General features: G+C 34.9%; 2 protein-coding genes across 28 annotated transcripts; one reads left to right on the top strand and one right to left on the bottom strand.

The window, feature by feature from the left end:
• The first annotated feature begins 877 nt into the window (after positions 1 to 877).
• On the top strand, positions 878 to 12598 carry EDR2 (ENHANCED DISEASE RESISTANCE 2). The gene is made up of 22 exons (XM_023684659.2): positions 878 to 1533; positions 1751 to 1825; positions 2792 to 2845; positions 3107 to 3172; positions 3529 to 3632; positions 4588 to 4655; positions 4750 to 4866; positions 5022 to 5062; positions 5154 to 5254; positions 6211 to 6306; positions 6876 to 6940; positions 7030 to 7101; positions 7210 to 7365; positions 8106 to 8341; positions 8484 to 8523; positions 8618 to 8772; positions 8892 to 8993; positions 10488 to 10532; positions 10630 to 10770; positions 11103 to 11198; positions 11298 to 11399; positions 12131 to 12598. The coding sequence occupies exons 1-22, from the start codon at positions 1393 to 1395 to the stop codon at positions 12239 to 12241; spliced, it is 2184 nt and encodes a 727-aa protein (XP_023540427.1). The 5' UTR covers positions 878 to 1392; the 3' UTR covers positions 12242 to 12598.
• Positions 12075 to 21403, bottom strand: LOC111800828 (uncharacterized). Of its 27 annotated transcripts, none has more exons than XR_015422036.1 (17): positions 21034 to 21402; positions 20616 to 20681; positions 20309 to 20489; positions 19361 to 19557; positions 19167 to 19217; positions 18755 to 18846; positions 18598 to 18647; positions 18347 to 18450; positions 17969 to 18073; positions 17272 to 17442; positions 16055 to 17003; positions 15678 to 15952; positions 15520 to 15567; positions 15381 to 15416; positions 15162 to 15283; positions 13951 to 14031; positions 12075 to 13180 (listed from the first exon to the last, which is right to left on the bottom strand). XR_015422036.1 is itself a non-coding variant. In XM_023684700.2 (10 exons), exons 1-10 carry the CDS (start codon positions 21301 to 21303, stop codon positions 17305 to 17307), a joined length of 1254 nt encoding a protein of 417 aa, XP_023540468.1. In that variant the 5' UTR covers positions 21304 to 21402; the 3' UTR covers positions 17224 to 17304. The 27 variants fall into 27 exon arrangements, 1 of the variants encoding a protein (XP_023540468.1); XR_015422042.1 differs by having other exon boundaries at positions 15162 to 15261; XR_015422037.1 differs by having other exon boundaries at positions 15520 to 15617; positions 15778 to 15952.
• Between the last annotated feature and the right edge of the window lie 881 nt (positions 21404 to 22284).

Here is a 22284-nt window from a genome sequence, read left to right as displayed (position 1 = left end):
TAATTAGATGAAACCCTAAATAAAAAAATTTAAAATCGAAATTTTGTGTAATTAAAAGTTTATTAATTCCGTGTAATTAAAAGTTTATTTTTTTGTTTTTAAATGATCTGATCTAAATAGTAAAAATTATTTAAATAATAATTTTTTAGTTTAACATATTCAAATCTTTAATATGCAAAGATTCAAATGTCTGACCTCAAAATTCAAAACATACAAATGTGTAAGTTATTATTATTTTTAATTTAAATATATATATATATATATATATATATATTTAAATTTTAAAAATATATTATTTATGTTATAATTTGTTATGAAATTAGTCACCAATGACTTATCTTCCCTAATGTTATTATTTACCCTAAAATGTTCCAATTTCATAACCGACACTGCACGTGCGAGGCAGGCGATACACAACGAGGCATAAAATATACATCGTGACCAAAATGCCCTTCTCGGACAACAACTAAGCGACATAGTAGGTGGGTTGAAGGAGGGTGTTTCAGTCATTTCAAATATAGTGGACTTTTTTTTTTTTTCCCTTGATTGCCGGGGCTTCCTGAGAAAGTCTTTTTTAAATTTTATTTTATTTTATTTTAATATAACACAAATTTTGTATTTGTTTGTGTCTAAGCTGGCCCACAAGAACCGAGATGCATCTTACAAAAGTTAACCCCCTCACCCGTCGCCACCTCGATTTAAAAATATTTGGATTTCGTCACGGCGCCAAGTCCCTGTTATCATCACCCTTTATCTCCGTCACCGTCCAATCGGATTTCTCCACGTGTCAGTCTTACTCCCATCACCCCTTCCCTTTTTTCCACTTACGTGGGATCCCTCGCCCTCATTCCATCAGAATCTTTACTCGCATTCCCAATCGTCCGATCTCTCTCTCTCTCTCTCCGTCTCTCTGTCTCTCTCCACCACTTTCGAGATGTCGCCGTTTCTCCGATCCCGGTGCTCCGACCGCTCGTCGGACCGCCCTACAGTTCCTCTCTGAAAGTCAATTTTCTTTTATTCTGTCCTTTGAATTTCTCTCTCTCTCTCTTTGTAAGGGAGAATGATTTGATTTGTTGTCTTTACTGGTAAGACAATTTCCAAAAGTGAATTTGTGAGGAATTTGGAATCGAGGTTGAGAATTTTCAAAGTTTTTGTCCTTTCCATGCCGGACGACTGAATCTGCGTTTTCGATTGCTTACCTTTGCAATTCTCGGCGTTGCGATGACCGATCAAGTCACTTAAGCTGTCACTGATATTGTGGAAGCAAGGATTGTTTTCTGAGCTTCCGAATCTGCAAGACTGTGCATACTCTATCTGATTATTTCCTATATTCATTTTTATTAACCTGTGGAAGGAATTGATCTGGCGCAAATCAGGTTTGCTGTCAAAGGTATGTCGTCGAAGGTTGTGTATGAAGGTTGGATGGTGCGGTATGGCCGGCGGAAGATCGGCAGGTCCTTCATTCATATGCGGTACTTCGTGCTTGAATCTCGGTTGCTTGCGTATTATAAGAAGAAGCCTCAGGATAATCAAGTAGGTGTTGTGTGATTTACTACAGTAATTTCAATTTTTGGTGTTGTGTTTTGTGTTCGGCTGACGTTGTAGCATATTCATATAAGAAATAACTATGCAGGAATGGCTAGATTACGTCACATGCATGTGTAATATCCATCTGCATTCTTGCATTTTTTTTTTTTTTTGGATCGAAATGCATTTCTTACGTGCCTGTTTTATGATCTTCCCAACGCAGGTTCCAATTAAGACCATGCTAATAGATGGGAACTGCAGAGTGGAGGATCGTGGCTTGAAGACGCACCATGGTCATGTTAGTTGTTTCATACTTCTATTTTTCTTTCTTTAGCTATGTATTGTCTTGTGATTATGAGGACACGCTATTTATTTGCTTGTGCTGAACCAAACAGACTATTTAAGACTTCGAATGTAGCCAACTAACGTGTTGTACTTCAGTTATTTACTGTTGCAACAAGTAGTTTCTACTGCCAAGGCAGAATTTGCTGCAAATGAGGACTAAATATCTTAGTTGTTCTGCTTTGTATTTTTCTTCTAGGTAGGGGTTTGCGATTGTTTGTAGTTTTGACTCCTTAACGAATGAATTATTCTATAGTGCATTTGTTCACAATTTAGGATCACGGTGCTCAGAAATCCCACGATGGAACCAAAAAAAGAAAAAAGAAAAAAGAGCATCTAGATAATTCATTAAAGCTTTTGCCACTGTTTTAGATTCCTGTTTAGGTGTCTTTGTTGATTGTTAAATATATTGTATAATGCAATTATTGAAGGCAGAGTGTGAGTCTTATAATTTTCCATATAACCAGTGAATGAAGCTAAGTTATGCTAATCTCTTCTTATTGCTGGTATGGTTTGGCATTCTAATGTGATTTTTTGTGCTTGTTGCATCAGAAAAGCCTAGGAAGTAGATATCTAACGAGCCAGTGAGAATTTGCCTCGACATTTTTCTTCTTGTTTCTAAGTGCTTATTTTCTTTCTTTCCTTTCTTGTACCTAATGTTCATTGTACAACTAGACGACCTAGCACATAATTTGCCCTTCCAATTTTCAATTACTAACATAGTTAAGCTTGTTGGCTGAGTTAATGACTAGTATGTATTTCAAATCAGATCACCGACCATTTCGCCCTGTCATTTCATAGTTCTTAATTTTTTATCCTCTTAATTTTTGTTTTATTTTGTGTAGTGTGACTAATGGTGCTAGCAGGCCTCAATTGTGTATTACTTTAATGATTAATTTCAACTCCCATTTTGATGTTGTAGATGGTTTACGTCTTGTCTGTTTACAACAAGAAAGAGAAGTACCATCGAATTACGGTTTGTACCTACTTCCAGTCACTTGATAGATGAAGATTGTATGATTTGTTTACCATCTTCTTAGCGTTGATAATCAACATATGAATAAATTCTGCTGCTGGTTTTCTCCCATATTTTATTTTATAAGGTGATTGATTGTTATTTCGAGGATACGGGTGGGGGTGGCATAACATAATTTGAATGTTGCACGGTACTTTTGGGGCTTCCCATATTCTATGTTTTTTATTAGATTCATTACATGATGTTGAGGAAATTTTGCAGATGGCGGCCTTCAATATCCAAGAAGCATTATTATGGAAGGAGAAAATAGAGCTTGTCATTGATCTGGTAGTTTTCAAATTTTCTTTACTTCTTTTCCAACATTAACTCCAATTAGTTTGTATAATGATGAAGACCATAGTAGTATCGAACAGTTATTCTCCTCTTGTCAGGTAGAATATCCTCTTACATTATTTTCTTAATGTCTTGGATATTACTATAATGCTATATTAGTTGGGAGTATGTTGAAACCCAAACGACAATCTACTTATTTTAGTTTCTTTGATGGGATGTTTGTCTTTTTGGGGCACTGGTTCTCGTATCCATTATTTGCCCCTTGATTAAACATTCATGGTGCTTATTTCTTCAATTTCTAAATCGCATGAACTGATGAATTTGATCTCATTTGCGTGTTGATATGTTAGCACCAAGGCTCACAAGTTCCAAACGGGAACAAATTTGTATCTTTTGAATATAAATCTGGGATGGATAATGGGAGAACTGCTTCCTCCTCAGACCATGAAAGCCAGTGAGTACATTTTCTTTTACTTTTTCCCTCGATTACACCCCACCCCCCCCAAATTAAAAATAATAATAATAATAATTTTGATGTAAGGATTTCTCGTCATATTCTTGATAAATATGAATGTGGTTTCTGGTAGTGCTTAAGTAGCGTTGAACTCATTTTACTTATTAAGACAATTCCTGTGACTAATTGATGTCCTTTGCATTCTCTCCCCACAAGAAGTCTCTAAAATATATTTGCCATTATTATCCGTTTGTTGTGTTGAAAAAAAAGAAAAGATAGAAGAGTTTTGGCCTTGTTATGGGAATACTTTAGAAATAATGCTGGACTAATAAATTACTATAGTTGCTTTCTACACTTGTTAATTGTGAAACTGAAAGATAAAAGTAAGTATGGACTAAATAATGGATAACTGACCATTGTCCCTTTCATTTCTCTTCATTTCTTTTGTTCAGTCTACCAGTCATTTCATTGGATTCATCTGAATTAAATTCGCCACTTTCCTTAGCATGTCCCTAGGTCTTGTTTGGATACGAGTTAAGTCATTCATAGTCACAACTTATGATAGTACATTGGAGTATCTCCAGTTGAGAATGCTGTTACTGAGAATAATTAGGATTTCCCTGGCCATTAGAACTGAGGGTCATAAGCTTTACTATTTTGTGCATATAGGAAATGGTTATCTGTTGAATTGACTTGATAATTTGATGCTGTATTTGTATAATGTCTTTTCTATTACATAATTTAAATATGTACCACATTAGAAACTTGTTCTCTCTTTGACATTTTCTACTACATTCTTTTATGTTGTTTTAACATCCTAAACAGGTTTATTGAGTATTCGTTTTATATAAATGTTTCCATTTCCTTTTGGAACGTTTTACAAGTTACATGTCTATTTCTGCTCAATGGGCATTTTTCGTGAGACATAACTTCTTTATTTCTGAAATATTACCAGGATCAGTGCACAGGAAGATGAGGACGATACTCATCCAAATTTACTGCGAAGGACAACCATTGGAAATGGTCTGTAAATTATACTTTTCCTTCTCAGTTTTCTTTTCCTTTCATATTTTGGTAACTCATCTCTTTAAATTCATTGTCATGTAATGTGTGGCAGGACCGCCAGAGTCAGTACTTGACTGGACCAGGGAAATAGATTCAGATTTTTCAAATCAGAATGCCAATAGTCAAGCTTTTTCGCGGAAGCATTGGCGTCTAGTTCAGTGCCAAAATGGTCAGCAATTTGTTTTATTTGTGTCATAGTCTGTATATCAAAGTTGGTATAATAGAAGGGTTGCTCGCAGAATTGCATATGAAATTTCATGTTTGTTGTACTATAAATGAATTTGACAAATCATTTTGAGGTTTTCTCAATTTGGTTATTGACAGGACTTCGCATCTTTGAAGAGCTTGTGGAAGTTGACTACCTGGTGCGTTTTTCCTCTTTATTAATACACATGAGCAGATTTTCTAGTAGATTACTTCGTAGTAAGTACGACCATATATAATTTCTTTTTGTAGCCGAGGAGCTATAGTAGGGCAATGAAAGCTGTTGGTGTAGTGGAGGCTACTTGTGAGGAAATCTTTGAACTTGTCATGAGCATGGATGGAACACGGTTTGAGTAGGTGTTCCCCTTTTCAATTTGAGACACTTGTAGGCTTAGTATAAAAGTTTTATTTTGTTTATTGATATCTTTCTTTGATGAAAAAATGTTAGCACCTTTAAAATTGATTATAAGTGAAACAATTTTGTATCTAACAAAATACTATTCTAAATACATTGAATTCAGATGTTACATAAAAGCTAATTTTATTTTATTTCTTCGTGCATATGCAAATGAGTCTTAACACTTGTATATTGAAGCCTATTCTCTAAGTTGTATTGCTTAGCCTACTATAATTTGTGTGACGAGGTGTGGATTGCAACTTCACATCCTCTGAATCATCAATCTACTACCATGAAAACAACGATTCAAGAAGCGTGTATTTGGGAATTGGCTTATGTTGAAATTTTAGTGTTTCTATGGGCATTTCTAGTTATAATGAAGCATCCCGAGTAATCCTTGGATCTTGGATACATCCCTGGAATAAATTCAAGCCCAAACAACTAAACAAGTGTTGCCCTCACCCGTTCTCACTTAATCTATAAACCACCTTTCACTAACAATCACTCTATATATAGCCCTTTACTAACAAACTTTTTAGTTAACGATCAATATTCCCTCATATCCTAATAATACTTCTGAAGTTTATTCTAGTAGTATTCCTAACATATTCCACTATTGAAGATGTATCAGAAACTTGTAGGATAGCTCCCTTAATTACAGCCCAACAATTTTGGGCAAGAACACCATATTGCTTGTACTTTATTCAATGCACCCATATGTAAAATGCCTTTGAAACGTTAATATCAAGGCTTTCAATTAGCACTTTTCTTTGAAGGATCATCACAACACTAGTTAACGGCCTTGATTATGACAACTAGTGTTTCAAATGTTTATATAGGCCTAAGTTGTGACTTCCTGCAGCCTACTTCAAATGTTTGTGCTTCTCAAAGTTTTGTTTTTGTATTTGGTAGGTGGGATTGCAGTTTCCAATATGGTAGCTTAGTTGAAGAGGTGGATGGACATACGGCAATACTCTACCACAGGCTCCAGCTAGACTGGTTTCCAATGTAATATGCCTCTCAATAGTGTGATTACTATGTTTGCATAGCAGAAAAGCTAGTGTCTATTTGCCAATTTTGCATACGAAGATTTCACATGCATAATTACAATCACATGTAAATTAATCGCAGTGAAACTTTTATAATAGACACGTTTAAATCCTCGACAATAACCATTCTGGGATGTGATTTCTATGCATTGGTTGCACTTGTTTTATTCTTTCCTATAATCATTATTAACCTGCCAAAGTTGCTTCTGTTATCTAATTATTTCTTGAATGTTTCTCCGTGCATATATTCAACATCCATCTTAAAAACTTCTTGCCAAAGCTTATCAATTGTTTGATGAATAAGAGAGAAGTTGCAATTGTTTTCAATCATGATTATCGTTTTTGCACAGAATGTCATAAGTTCTTGCCAATTGTTCCAGAGCATTTCTATTGGTATATCGGTCTGCATTACATGCCCTTTGTTGTTTTATGAGAGTAACTATTTTTTATTATAATAAGTTGGGAATGGCACAAAGTTTTCTCTCTTGGTGTTACTTTTCCTATTGTCAGTTTCCCTTTCTGTTACAGGTTTGTATGGCCTCGTGACCTCTGCTATGTGCGTTATTGGCGGCGTAATGATGATGGAAGTTACGGTTAGTATTTGGATGGTCAACTCTTGTTTGTTGTTCTGACTAGCAATGAAATTACCTTTCTAATTTCTATTCCTCTTGGTGTCATGTAGTGGTATTATTTCGCTCAAGGGAGCATGAGAACTGTGGTCCACAACCAGGGCATGTGCGGGCCCATATTGAGAGTGAGTTTTCAAACATTTTCATTTAGGACTGAAAATTTGAAGGATAGAACTATTTGACTATGAGTTCACATATGCCATCTCAACTGCCTTTTCTTCTGATTTTCTAAGGTGGTGGATTCAACATTTCACCTCTGAAACCTCGAAACGGGAAGCCAAGAACTCAAGTGCAGCATCTCATGCAGATTGATCTGAAAGGATGGGGCGTGGGCTACTTGTCCTCATTTCAGCAACATTGTCTCTTGCAAATGTTAAATAGTGTTGCCGGTAGGTTGTTCTTCTAGCTCTTGCTCGCACTAGTAAGTTATAAACCTGCATTGTTACAACCGTGATGTTTAGTTTCTGCAGCTGGCGTGTGCTCAATTATTCGTCTCTTCTATCTTAAGATTTTCAATACGAAGGAAAAAAATGGACAATAAAGAAATGAGATATGTGCTAAGATTTGGTGATGATATTGGAGTTAAATAAAAGGGAAGTTACTTCTCTTTTACTTTATGGTTGGAACTGTGGATGAAATTGAGAACCAAAATTATAGGAATTTAATTCTGATATTTTATTTGATTAAGGTTCATGAATTAGAGGGTAGAAGATTCTTGGTAATGAATTTTTTTTTTTCCTGGCTATTATCTGGTGCATTTGGGAATAAAGAAACAACAGAACTGTAAAGATAAGACTGATGTATTTATACCTGGCAGAAAGTACATCTTCTATCTTTGTAGCTATTTGGTGATAATTCGTTCTTTTGTGTTTTAGATGATGGCTTCCTCTTGCCGTCTGTAATGGTTGATAGGGGTTCTATTGCTTATTGAGCTTTGTCTCTCTCTTTTTACTCTAAGACTAATATATTGCGGTGGAGATCGACCATTCCAAATTCCATCATGTTCCTAAAGCTTTTTGGTATTATCAAAGCAGATTTAGGTGGAATGGGATTGGCGCTAATGGGTGCTATATTACTTCTTTATGGAAATCATGCAGTCTTCTTTTTCTTCTTTTTTTCACTTGGATAGGGCTGCGCGAATGGTTTGCACAAACAGACGAAAGGAACGCTCCTCCGAGAATACCAGTTATGGTAAATATGGCATCAACTTCAGTTACCACACAGAAGAGCCTGAAAATGCAGGGGTCCAGTGTCCATGCTAGCTCTTCTATCGACCAAATGACTGCTGCAAATAGAAATTCTGTGATGTTGGATGAATATTCTGAAGAAGATGAAGAATTTCAAATACCTGACTGTGAACAAGAGGTACAAGTTGCAGCGAAATTCATTGTAAAGCTTTTACTATTTAATTTTTTAAATAATGAATTATTATTATAATGATTGTTTTTTTTTTTGTTTTGTTTTTTTTTTTCATATTTCCCCCTTGTAATAACTGTTTAATGTTTAGGCGTCCCCAAATGAGCAGGAGAATGATGTCAAGAAAGCAGGTAAAAGTTTTTTGAACATCAATATTCTTGCGTTATTGAGGACAAATACTTGCATAGTAGTGCTGATTTAATTTAACATTTTGATGAATATAAGCCTTGGAAGAAGAATCAACAGATCGAATTGATTTCTCCAGTTTCTCGGGAAGTGTAAGGCATGGTGATCGCGATGGTTCTCGAGACTGCTGGAGAATTTCTGATGGGAACAACTTCAGAGTTCGTAGCAAGACCTTTTGTTTCGATAAGACTAAGGTTCTTTAAACTTTTTCTGTTGCCTTACTCTAGGATATTCTTCTGGATCTGTTTCCATTTCCTAAAGGTCGATCTTGTTCAGAGAACACTCATGTTCGTGCTTAATGTTGTTTTTGAAGGTTCCAGCTGGGAAGCATTTAATGGATCTGGTTACTGTTGATTGGCTGAAAGACACAAAAAGAATGGACCACGTTGCCAGGCGGCAAGGCTGTGCAGCTCAAGTAAGTTCTTTATAGCTCCAATACTTCATCTTTTCTTTTCTTTTCCCTGGCAAAAAAGAAGGCTGGTACTTTTTGGAATACAAATTTACTCATGGAGGATCTGTCGTATCTATAGGATCAATTCAAATAAGTCAGACACTCATATTCCTGAAATACAGAAAAAAAATAAATTCTACGATCGTACTACCAAAAAAGAGTGGGCTAAAAAGCGGAGACCTACCTACTTTAGACTTTACTTTTTATTGAAAAGTTATTTAGGGGTTCTTGTGAATCGAATCTAATTACTTGGAAGAATTATCAATCTCCAAAATAATAGATAGGAATATCGCAAATAGACCCATCGCGACACCCATCAAAGGCGTAGTTCCCCACTCATGAGCCACTTAACAGCCCAAGAACCCAAATAAAAAAAAAAAGGATGTTTTGGATATTACCGCCCATGATAAGCAAAACTAAAAATATTTTTGATTATCAATTGTCCTTTAATTAAATAGAAAAAAAAAAAAAACGGTTCATGTAATTACAGAAGTCCTTACACCGATACTCGAAGAGAGACATAGAACCTAACAAGGGACGAAACCTCCTCCTAGGACCTCTCAATCCTCTGAAAACCCTATTGTTCCTCTCACCCCATAAGCTTCATAAATTAGCACAAAGCTAGCAAGCGGGAGTGCACGTTCAACAGAAACTCCTCTAACATGGAGCTACAATCTCAAGGCCAGACCCAACTAAGATCGAAGGACCGGAAAAAACAGCTCCAAAACCAAAGATTACACACCTCTATTTAGATTGAAGGTAAGGAATCCAATGACACCAACCAGATCAATACCCAAACTTCAAACCAGACTACAAGATGGAAGAAGGCTGCCAAAAATATCTATAACCCAACTCTTGAAACCGGCTTGTATAACCTGTAAATGAGAAGTTGAGAGGTCAAGTCTTGTGAGTTTGTTTATTCGAAGCTACAACTTTGTCAATCTCACTAGCTACACAGAAGCTAGCATGACGTCCAAAGTTATAGTCACGGGAGGTTGAGTCATAGGCACCTCCTGATCCTAAACCTTGCGAATATTACACAGAGGCTAGCATGACATCCGAAGTTATAGTCACGGGAGGTTGGATCATAGGCACCTCCTGATCCTAAACCTTGCGAATATTACACAGAGGCTAGCATGACGTCCAAAGTTATAGTCACGGGAGGTTGGGTCATAGGCACCTCCTGATCCTAAACCCTGCGAATATTACACCAATTTATACAACTCAAAAAATTAAACTAGAGCTATGTGAAGTCAAGCTTCTAAACCCTGCGAATATTACTCAATTTCTATCTTTAAGTTATATACACGCCTTGGTTTCTCATCTACTGACTGCCCACTCTAAGATTTATACATGATTGATTTCCTTTTTTGGAATAAATAATCGTTAGCTCTCCATTACTTCTATTTTTGTCTATGTTTGTTGGGTTAAACTTTCCATACTCGTTCGTTTCTTTAGGTCGCTTCAGAAAAAGGTCTTTTCTCTATCGTCATAAATGTGCAAGTAAGTTCTATCTTCATTTGAATTCAAAGAGGAAACAAACATTCAGTACTATGATGAGTTTTTTGATGGTCAAGATAAGATAATGGTGTTTGTTTAGGTACCGGGTTCGACGCACTACAGTATGGTATTTTATTTTGTGACGAAGGAACTAACTCCTGGATCGCTTTTGCAACGTTTTGTTGATGGCGATGATGAATTCCGCAACAGTAGGTTAAAACTCATTCCATCAGTGCCCAAGGTATATACATATATCTTCATCATGGAATGCGCAGGTCAAAATTTTTCTGAACAAAAATGTTTCTTCTAAATTCTAAAAACTGAAGGTTTTTTAGATTTTAGGAATTTCCAAATCATTTTTATTATAATGATCAAACACCGTTAAAATGTTGAAAAATATTTTCACTGAACTAAAACTACTTTTCTTTTAATCAATTATTGAATTTGAATGTTTATACTAATCTATCAATAATTTTTAGCTGGCGTATTTGAATGTTTCAAAGATATTATAAGATTCCATTTGTTGTTTTTTATTTTGTAAATTAAAAATATGAAGAAAAAAATAAAATGCAGGGTTCATGGATTGTTCGGCAAAGTGTTGGAAGCACTCCATGCTTATTGGGAAAAGCAGTTGATTGCAACTATATTCGAGGCCCCAAGTATTTAGAAGTATGAAACCATTAATAATATACTTCCGTCAGTAGAGATGCTATTTTTTAGATCACATAAATAATATTCTGATAACCCCTTTGGTTGGTTCTTGCGCAGGTGGATGTTGATATTGGCTCTTCGACAGTTGCTAATGGAGTTTTGGGACTTGTCATTGGTGTGATTACAACATTGGTGGTTGACATGGCTTTCCTCATACAGGTTTGTTTTCTAAACTTTGCAAACGTTCATTCAATGTCCCTTACTTTTGATACAAAAGTAACTGTACGCCCAATAAACGGTTATTTGTTTTTAAAAAATTTAACCCAACATGATAACGTGTTTGATAACAAAAATTTGGAAATTATCTTCTTCTATGATTATAAGTTTAAAAATTCAACTATAATTTTCAATCTTTATCATTGTTATATTGGCGTGATATAGCTACACCGGGGTTGGGGACGGGAAATTCCTCACCCTGCTTTTTAATATATCTATATGATTGTGTTGCAATGTTTTTGAAACTTGAGTTTTTATAAAAACATGTTTAAATTATATTATATTTTTATTAATAAAATATTATTGAATTTATTAAAAATCTTTAATAGGAATCTTTTTTTTTAAATATATATATATATATATGAAAAAATGTGTTGAAATTCTTTTTGAAGAACTTGATCCCCGCAAATTTCTATTGCTATTCTTACAAAAAAAAAAGGAAATTTTTAATAGATGGGTAAGTTGATTGAATATTTTAGAAACAAATTTTATGGAGGAAATTTGGAAATGAAATGATTGAGATAGAAAGATTAGAGAAAAGTTAGTGTAAGTATTTTAAAATTGACGTACAATTCTAAAAGTGTTTTTACCAAAATTAAAATAATTAAAATAATAATATGATTTTTGAAAGCAGATTTTTAATTTGAAATTTTGGTGGTGTTCAAAAAATGTAGGGAAATACAACAGAAGAATTACCAGAGCGATTACTTGGAGCAGTGCGAATGTCACATATTCAGCTCTCCTCTGCCATACCCGCTAACTTGGATTCTTATCCATCTGATTGATTCATTTTCAATGAATTGCTTCTGCTTCTGCTTCTACACACGAACATCATTTCTCCACCTTTTTTTTTTTTTTTTTTTTTTTTTTTGTACTTTTCTTCTCAATACCCAAATTGCATTCTTATCTGCCCTAGAAGCTCCACATATATAGCGTTCGTTGTTCCAAAATCCATATATTTGAAAGAGAAAAAGAAAACAAAAGAAAATTAAAAAGGAAATATGGCAACTGCTTTGTCCTTCTAACCTTTCTACATAAAGGGTTTATAGCAACATTAGTGGTCTGAACTACCATCCATACCTAGTGGCCTTTTGGAGTGGATTTACCATGAATCAATACCATTTTTTTCTTCTTCCTTTTTACTTATGAGATATTTTTGATACGTCATTTCATGTTCAATTCTGCCCTCCTCCTGGAGTGTGCCTTAGGCTAAAAAGAGAAAAAAGAAAAAAAGAACGAAAAAAAAAAAGGAACTCTTTCTATTTTAGTGTATAAAGGGTGTTGTTTTCTCAGTACCACTCTTCAAGCTTTCTTGGTATTGCCTGTAACTAGAAGTTCCACCTAGTAATATTTTCTTATCTCATTATTATTTTGTTTTACTTTTTGCACTGCATTTCTTGGAGGGGAATTCGATTATTAGCAATATGGAACAATAATGATCTCTTTAACAGCCAGCTCGTGGGTTTGTAATTACGTGCAGGAGTACATGAAGTTTAATTTGATTATCATTTTGATGTTTTTAAGTTTTTGAATGATTAAGAGCTTGTTAGCCTTTAATAGATTTGTTTTAACTTTGGAAAATAGGCAGATGAGATGAGCTGTGAGTTTTGGTGTTGATTCAGTGACAGAAAAAGTATGTAATATTTACCAGAAAAGGAGGCAATGACGCCGGTGAACAGGGGATTGGAATCAACAATAATATCTACCAACTAGCTAAGCTAGACCTGCAAAAACCGACGCAGCTCTCAATAAATATCCAGATAAATGGGTTCTTCATTGAACAGTACTCAATAAATCAAACACCCATTTAATACCTGTCATTTTCTGACTGTAATTTTTCATACTGAAGTTCAACGGCATGAGACTGATGATTTTAATATACATATATATAATAGCTAAGCAGTATAATTAATTAAAGTATGTTTAGATTCGTCTAAATATCTAATTTTATATAGGTTTATAAAGTATTAACTTATTAGACTATTTGATTACTTGAATTTTTTTTAAAAAAATTATGATTGTTTTCTCATCATTACAAAGTTTTGTTTTTTTTTTTTTTTTTTTAACAAAACATTTAAATTATCAACCAAATATCAAAAGCCAAATTTTTTTAAGATAGAAAATAGTATTTATAAACTTAATTTTCACAAACTCAAAAACTAAATAGTTATCAAGTAGACCAAAACTTATTTGTTTCTTTAACTTTCATAATTATAAATTTAGTTTTGAATTTTAAAACACTTACGACTACTCAGACATGAAATTGTGTCTAGGGACCAAATATATCCTAAGCTCAATTTTCATCACTAGTTTTGAAACCAATTTTAAAAAATATTTTTATTTTTGTTTTATAAGGTAATACTTTTATGTAATCCAACGGACGGTCAAAAATATTTTTGAAAATCCAACAAATTGTAAGAACTATTTTTTGTTTAAAGTAGTCATCAATAAGCTTAATTTTTATAAATAGAAAAGAAAAAAGAACATAACGTACGCCGAAGATGATGGAAGAATGTTGAAAGCGACTTCCTTGAGCCTCACATTTGTAAGGGCTTTCCAATGACCCGGGCAACACCTACATCAACACAAAATTTGAGTGTTTACTATTACAGAAGCATAGCAATGGCAGGATTCTAAAGGTATAATGCAACGACCCAGATGTACTCTTTCGGCTTTCTCTTTAGTTCCCTTTAAAGGATATTTTGTTCTCCTCCACACCCTTATAAAGGGTATTTTGTTCTCCTCCATGCCCTTATAAAGGGTATTTTGTTCTCCTCCATGCCCTTATAAAGGGTATTTTGTTCTCCTCCCTCAAGGTGGGACATCACAATCCACCCCTTTGGGACCGCCACCAAATCCACCCAACATCACAATCCACCCCTTTGGGACCGCCACCAAATCCACCCCCTTTGGGGCCAGCGTCCTTACTGGCACACCGCCTCGCATCTACCCCTATGGGGAACAGCTAGATATTGTCCTCTTTGAACTTTCCCTCTTGGACTTCTCCTCAAAGCTCGTCTGCTAGGGAAATGTTTCCACTCCCCACACCCTTAAGCGTCTTTTGTTCTCCTCCCCAACTAATGTGGGACATCACATATAAACTGGAAAAAGCCTGAAAAGAACTCCTCATCCCTCGAAGCTGTGAATGTAACATACAGTTTTACATCTTAGGGAAGAGATTCTTCATAACAGCCGCTAGCTTTGGGTAGAAAAATGGTGGATAGTCTTTCACCTATTAAGGTTCAGTCATATAACATAAACTACAAAATATTAATAATATAAAAGTTCTGAAAGATGAGCTATTAGAGATTCAATCCTATAACTTTTAAAAGAGAATCTGGTTGTTATTTCAATAATAGTAGAAATAATGAAGTTCTTGTAGCCTACTTTTACTTTTTCATTATTATTACTTTAATTTATAGATCGAACTGTTTGGAATGACAATTGTTTTATCCATAGAAGTGTTTGTGATTCTTAGTTTAAAGCACAGGAGCAGTTTTCAGTACTGATAAGGGGAAAAAAGGGACAGATCTTAGTAGGTTATGATCTTAAGGCGGATGAAATTTTAGAGAAAAACATCTAAAAGACGAGAAGATTTCACCTATTATGCCTCTTAGTTCCCAACAGAGATAAATTCTACCGAAAATCTGAACGCCAACATCTTATTTTGTGAAAGAATAGAAGGATAATGCAGTAGAACATTACCATGGTCCGAGTGGCTTTCAGTGGATCAATGAAGCAGTCTCACAAAATTAGCGAATCAATTGCATACTTTCAGTCACTTCAATTCCTCCTTCACCATCACCTGATACATAAGGTTATATGATCTGTAACAGGCAAAACAAATTAGTAGAGAGGCTTGGAAGAAAATTGAGATGGTACTGATGCGCAACAAAAATGCAGCAAATCAACAAGAGGGAGAACCTGGATCTGATTCAAGTCCAACAGTTGGAAATTCTCCTAAAGCAGAATTGCTTTGATCAGAAACTTCATTTCACACTGTTTTATGAATCTATAAAGGCTTCTCCCCTTCCAAAGAAATCAAAATGTTCTCAAAACTTACGATCAACTGTTTGTTATCGCTTCACGCCGCTTCAGTTGCTTTCTTCGCCTGTAGTTTGTTTGACAGACGAAATCCGAACATGACAGTACTTATCAAAGCTAAATGCAATATGAAAAAAACCATGAAAAAGGCTAAGCGAAGTTAATTGAAGAAGCTACCTGCTAAAATGACACAAGAGACATACACAGCATTGAAATGACCGTAAAGAAATCGGCTCCGAGAAGTAAAAAAGAGAAACAGAAGTGATCGAAACCATACTCGATCAAGAAGATCAGGATAATCGCGAGGAAACAGAACGTCGAAATCAGTCGAGTCATTGCTACTTTCGTGATTACTCGAACTCGCCGAGATTTCTAAACGCCATAAACCCGATCATTGAACTAGAATCGAAACTGAAATGAAATTTCCGGAGTGAAATCCTGAAACACGCAAACTACAGATAGAAACAGAGGAAGAATACTTAAGGAAAAAGATCAAACGAAGTAATATACAAGAGAACGCCATAGAAATCGAGGAAGAAACTTCAAGAAATTACATATCCAGATGAAAGTGGAAGAATCGCAATCGGAATGGTAGAGCAAACGAAGAAATTCGCGTTGGAGAAAAGCATTGCTTCCTGTCGGAACGAAGCACTTCGAACTTTGAATGTGAAACGGAAAATCGAGAGAGAGAGAGAGAGAGAGAGAGAAAATTTTGACAATTGATATTCTCTCCAAACGAGAGGCCCGAATGGATTCAAACAAAACTTTCGTTCTCAGTTCTTTAATTTATTTATTTTTAATTTTAAATTAATATATGTTTCAGTAAAAAACGTTCCGATTTTAAATTAATTTATATTAATTTTAAATTAATCAAAAAAGAAAATTTTCCCATAAAAACCATAATATATGGATGATTTTTTCGACCGGTGCACTTAAATTAAAAGAATTAGTAAGATGAAGATTATAAAATCCTATTCATTCGAGATAATAAAAATACTTGTGAGGTCGAGTCTCTTTGGGAAATCCCCAATTTAACCCTTGACTTGGTATGGGGTCAAACCGAGATCATTTTCGAGTCTCTAGATGGGAACAAGGAAGCCCTGTCCTCCTACTAAATGATTTTTAATTGATTGGAACAGGCATTCCCGAAACCAAGAATAGGGTGGATAGAGGTGGAGAGTTCATCCTCAGCCTCGGCCTTGTTCCACCCTGATGTCATCTTACTACTAATTAATATCCAAGCAAAAAATCTTATGAATTAGTCACATCAATTCTTTAGTCTTATCAAGAATAAGATTGCAATTGAAAATATCATCATATTGTAAAAAAATATACCACCAAATTTTCAAGTATCATCTCCACAACTCGTACTTCTTCTATTGTCTCACCCACCGTGTCTCCCCATTTCTTGCACTTTCGTCTTTACAGGAGAGTAAAAGAGTGAAAGAAAGGAGAAGATCAAGAAGCCGAGGGCTAAGTAAGCTCCGCCCCCTTACTCTCTCTCTATAAAAAAAAAAAAAAAGCCGGCATTGCATAGCCTTTAAATTAAAGGTAAAAAATCTCGTCTTAACATTTACAATATCGTATTCTTAAAAAGTAAGTAGTAAAAAATGAATGTCCCTATGTAGCCTAAAGTAACAATACTTTGTTTTTCTTAAAAGAAACAAAAATTTGCTATAATTAGCGTGCAAGATGCAAAGTAAAATGTACATACATACAAGAATTATATAATTTGTTCAAGTAATAAAAAGGGAAAGGGCATGTAAATTACCAAATTAGCACCTGATGGTGTACCAGCTTCTTCTCACATTAAACAACCTTTAAAGCCTTTTCTAAGGGCAGTTTCGTCCAAATTCTTTCCTATGAATACCAACTTGTTTACCCTCTTTTCATCAGGGCCCCATTCTTTGCCTGGGCAGCCATCCAAGATAGAGTGCACTCCCTGGAATATGAAATACCAATAACAACCATTGATTTAGTTAGTTTTAGCAAATATTTTCATTTCTAACTCCAAACTCAGACGTTATCGACCTTCAATTTTATCTAATAATGTAATGGCCCAAGTCCACTACTAACAGATATTGTCCTCTATAGGTTTTTCCTTTCGGGCTTCCCCTCAAAGCTTTAAAATGCTAGGGAAAGGTTTAAACACCCTTATAAAGGGTGTTTCGTTCTCCTCCCCAACCAATGTGGAATATCACAAATAAGAACTCTAAACTTGAATAAACCCGAATTGATTTTAGGTATTTTGTTCATATAACTTATCAGTTGGCTCATGATTTAGAGAAAGTATTACTTTTACTAATACGACCTTACTTGAACAAGATCCGATCCCACAAGTGTTACTTTTGCTATTTTTTCAAAACCAATATAAAACAATATGGAAATGTAAGCTAAGCATGGCTTATTCCTTGATTTTTAAAATACATAGTTGTAAGAACATTCAAAATGAAGAAGAAATGAAATACCTGAAAGACATAACGCTGCTCATAACCCTTTACACTCAACACTCCTTTCATTCTATACAAGTCCTCTCCTTTCTCCTCGATCAATCGTTCGAGCCAATCGTCAACCTACGGGGTGCACTTCAAGCATTGTAAGAACTAAAATCCGCACCATTTAGCGTCAACGGATTATAGAAAACATAGTTCAACGAAGACGAGTTCGATATAATTGCAGAAATGGTGAACTTTTAGCTAACTAAAGAGTAAACACTCTTCAAAATTTTCATGGTGTTTGGTTCTGTAGTTAAAAAAAAGTTTTAGAAATGCTAAGAACACTTAAAAGTCCATTTAGAGAAATGAAATGCCAAAGACATAAAACATAGTATATAGGACCATTATTACCTCATCAAGGTCAAGTAATCCCTCAGAAACAATACTAACACTAGACACAGCAGAGTCATGTACATGGTCATGGTGATGATGGTGATGATCATGTCCCTTGTGCTCTGTAAAATTAGCCAAATAATTAAATTATGCATTATTTGGGGTAATTTAAAAATGTAACACATTCAAATCACAAAATACTTTTAAAAATAGCTAATGGTCATATATGAACTACTTGTTTTGAAAAATGACCAAGAGGACAAAAATACCATGTTCAGTTTCATGTTTGTGGGTGTTAGCTTCAACTTGAGAATCAATTCTGCACAACATACACAAGGTTCAAAATATTTATATGTCATAATGCTTTAAACAAGGGGAACAATATGTAAAAGACAAGAAAATACTGATGCAGCCAGATTATGTGACCTGTCAAGATCATATCCACCCACTCCTAATACGAAGTCGACATCAACATCTCCAAACTTAGCACGCTTGAGTTGGGCCATCGCATTTATTCGCTGCAAGATAGATGTAACATATATAATTTACAAATCATGAATCAGTTAGGGTAAAGAAGAGCATAATATGCATTTTACGTGGTCTTTCGAACCAACAATGTATCATCAACATGAACCTAAAAACATCACATGAGAAACATTTCCTTTTTATTTTTTTGGGTGCTGTTAATCCTAACTAGCCCCGGACATGTAACAATTGGAATTAAATGATACACATTTGATCTCCTAACCATTTAGCCAGTTTTATCTCCATCTTGATCATATTTAATCGTACATATTCACCGGTGATCACAAATCAAGAAAACGAATGCAATGATTACCTTAATCTTCAGTGTCAGTTCCTCCAATTCATCTGGACTTACAAGATCAATCTGCCAATACAATGTGGACAGAATAACTTTGGGTTAAAAGATGAAGTTGGTTCATAGTTGGATTCCTTTAGTATGGAAAATAACTTAAGAGTTGAAAGATAAGTTAAGCCCAAGGTACAATGTCCAGAACAATAATTTATCACCTTGTTCATTATAATCCGATCAGCATAAGCAACTTGTTCTACAGCCTCATTCACCACAAATCTTGGTTTCACTTCATTCAAGTGTTGCATGGCATGCTTGGAATCAACTAAAGTTACAACTCCATCTAATTTGACATAACGTGAAACCAGCTCATCTGTACAAAACGTTTCTATAACAGGAGCTGGCTTAGCAAGGCCTGCATCAATAATTCCAAGTTCCAACAATCACTACCAACAATTCATCGTCATTGCCCATCTATGTGAACTTTCATTAAAGGAAAGGGCTAGAAATATCGTTGAAGTGGCTATAACCAAATTGACGACTTTAACAAAGAACAAAAAGATTATCAACGAAACAGGCAAACAAAAAATGTACGGTGCGGTGTTTCATCATTCTTTTTTAGTATAAATTTTATCAAGAGACATAAAGGACTCCTTTAGAAACTATTCTGATGATGTTGTTCAAAGTTATAATTACAGACTCATGTAATGGGATTCTCTTTCTTTGGTTTTTACTATTCACCTATAATTTTACTTTCAAGGCACTCGACTAAAGCCTTCTAATAGTTCTAGACCTGTTTTCCTTTCTCCCGCAAACAGCTCGTCTAATGCAACCATGGCATTTCTTAAATGCAGCACATAATAATTTCCGAGAGGTATCCACAAAGATCAGATTGTTATGTTGTTTGAATTCCCATTAATAAGTTTGAGTATCTTCGAACTACTACTTCATCAAACCTCTCATAATACCTACTCAGTGAAATAACACTTATACCTTACAAGCCACCAGTTGGAACTAAATATTTCTTTTCATGAAGATTAAATAAGAGGGTTCTGGCTACAACATAAGTGAATGGACAAAGGATCAAGTACCAGTTCATACGCAATAAACACAAATGTATCTTTCTCCTAAAAAACAAAATGGCTAAGTAAACTTGAAGAATATACCTGTGGTTTCAATAACAATATGATCAAACTTGTCTCGTTTATTCTTGGCCAGCTCCAATAGCATCTTTACCAGATCACCTCGCACGGTGCAGCAAAGGCATCCATTATTAACCATCACAATGTCCTCAGCTACGGAGGAGTGACTGGCAACCAATGATCCATCAATATCCACCTCACCAAACTGCAAACAGTGATCACGGTTTAAAATAATAGAGCATAAGCGAGGTTGATAAGCAGGCCAAAACCCCTCAAGAACGAAGTATTTCTCAAGTGAAATAGTACCATCTCTGAAAAGTATGGTGCATACCTCATTTTCAATGACAGCAATCCGCTTGCCATGTTGAGATGTCAAAATATGATTGAGGAGTGTCGTCTAAAAAAAAAAAATCAAATCAATCGGAGGAAAAAAAATAATAATAACAACAAAAGTAAGCAAATCACAAGCACAGACTTCACTTCTTCCTTCGTTTTTACATCAACAAAGAAAACTCATCGAAACTAGACCGATAAACATTTCCCGTCAAGAACAAAGAACCATATTATGGTGAAAAAGAATCTGTATCATAGTGAAAATCAATCGCTACGCATTAATAATCGAAATGGCAACCGACGAAGCATACGCAAACAGAAGAATCAGCAACGACTCAAACATTACCAAAGTTGAATTTCATCTCAAAAATCACACGTAAAACTAACCAAAATAAGAAGATTCAAAGAGATAGAACCTTTCCAGAGCCGAGAAAGCCAGTGATCACAGTGGCGGGAACACGAGTATCAGTACCGAGAGCAGTAGCAAGAGAACTTTCAGGAGCTGAGACGAAACTTCTGGAGTATAAAGGGACAGAGATTGCATGATTAGAGAAATTGGAATCTCGGAAAAGAGAAGAACAGAGGTTTGGAAGAAATGGAGAAGCTGAAGAAGAGGAAGAAGAATGGAAGCGAGGTTGGAAGAGGAATTTCGTCGAAGTTCTTCGGACAAGAAATGCAGTAGCCATTGGAATGAAGCTATGGATGCTGTTGGAGTTCTGAATTCATAAACCCTATTCAAAACCTCGAGGTTAGGGAGTTTTAAGAAGAAGGTGTGGTCATGCTCGTACCAAGCGTGTTGCACATGGGTTTTAGTTTTGTATTTCTATGGAGTACTACTTTTAGAAAAAAATGATGTCTGGGCTGACCGATATAGGTTAGTTGTCAATTTCTCCTTACCAACAGTTATTTGAGCTACTCTCGTTTGCATATATAGCATCTCTTTCAAAATCTCTCCTTTAAAAATCTCTTTTTACCATCGTTTTCTAAAACTTTATTCTTAAACCGAGGCCAGAAACTCACTCTTGCTTGCATATATAACATCTCTTTCAAAATCTCTCTCTCGAAAATCTCTCTTTACCCTCGTTTTCTAAAATTTTATTCTTAAAACGAAGCCAGAGGCTCACTCTTGCTTGCATATATAACATCTCTTGCAAAATCTCTCATTCGAAAATCTCTCTTTGCCCTCGTATTCTTAAACCGAGGCCAGATGCTCGAGCATACGTCGCTTGGCCGTAGGCGACGTAAGAATGAATTAGCTTAGCTCACTTGTCGTTGGGAAGTGAGTGCCGCACAATCGCAAGTCTGCTGTCATCAACAGTTCAATTATATATATATATATATATATATATATATATATATATATATATTTCAAATTTTGATTGGGTACTTGAAAATATAGATAAAAAAAAAACAAAAAAAAGTTAAGTTCTTATAAAACTAACCTTAATATTATATACATAATTTTTAAAAACCAAAAATCAAATTATTATAAAATGCACCTTTATATTTTATTTTCAATTTTCAATTAATATTTCTCAAATTACAAATAGAAAAATCAACTTTTTTGGAATTAAATTCTAACTTTCTCCCAATCCTATAAAACGGAAACATTTTTGAAGCAACATTTCATTTCAAGTAAAAAAGTAGATGAATCTACCCAAAAAAAG

This window comes from Cucurbita pepo, chromosome 8 (assembly GCF_057944985.1).
Source record: "Cucurbita pepo subsp. pepo isolate OVF chromosome 8, ASM5794498v1, whole genome shotgun sequence".
Lineage (NCBI taxonomy): Eukaryota > Viridiplantae > Streptophyta > Magnoliopsida > Cucurbitales > Cucurbitaceae > Cucurbita > Cucurbita pepo.
The sequence above is the reverse complement of the archived record's forward strand: the minus strand, read 5'-3'. Positions and strand labels throughout refer to the sequence as shown.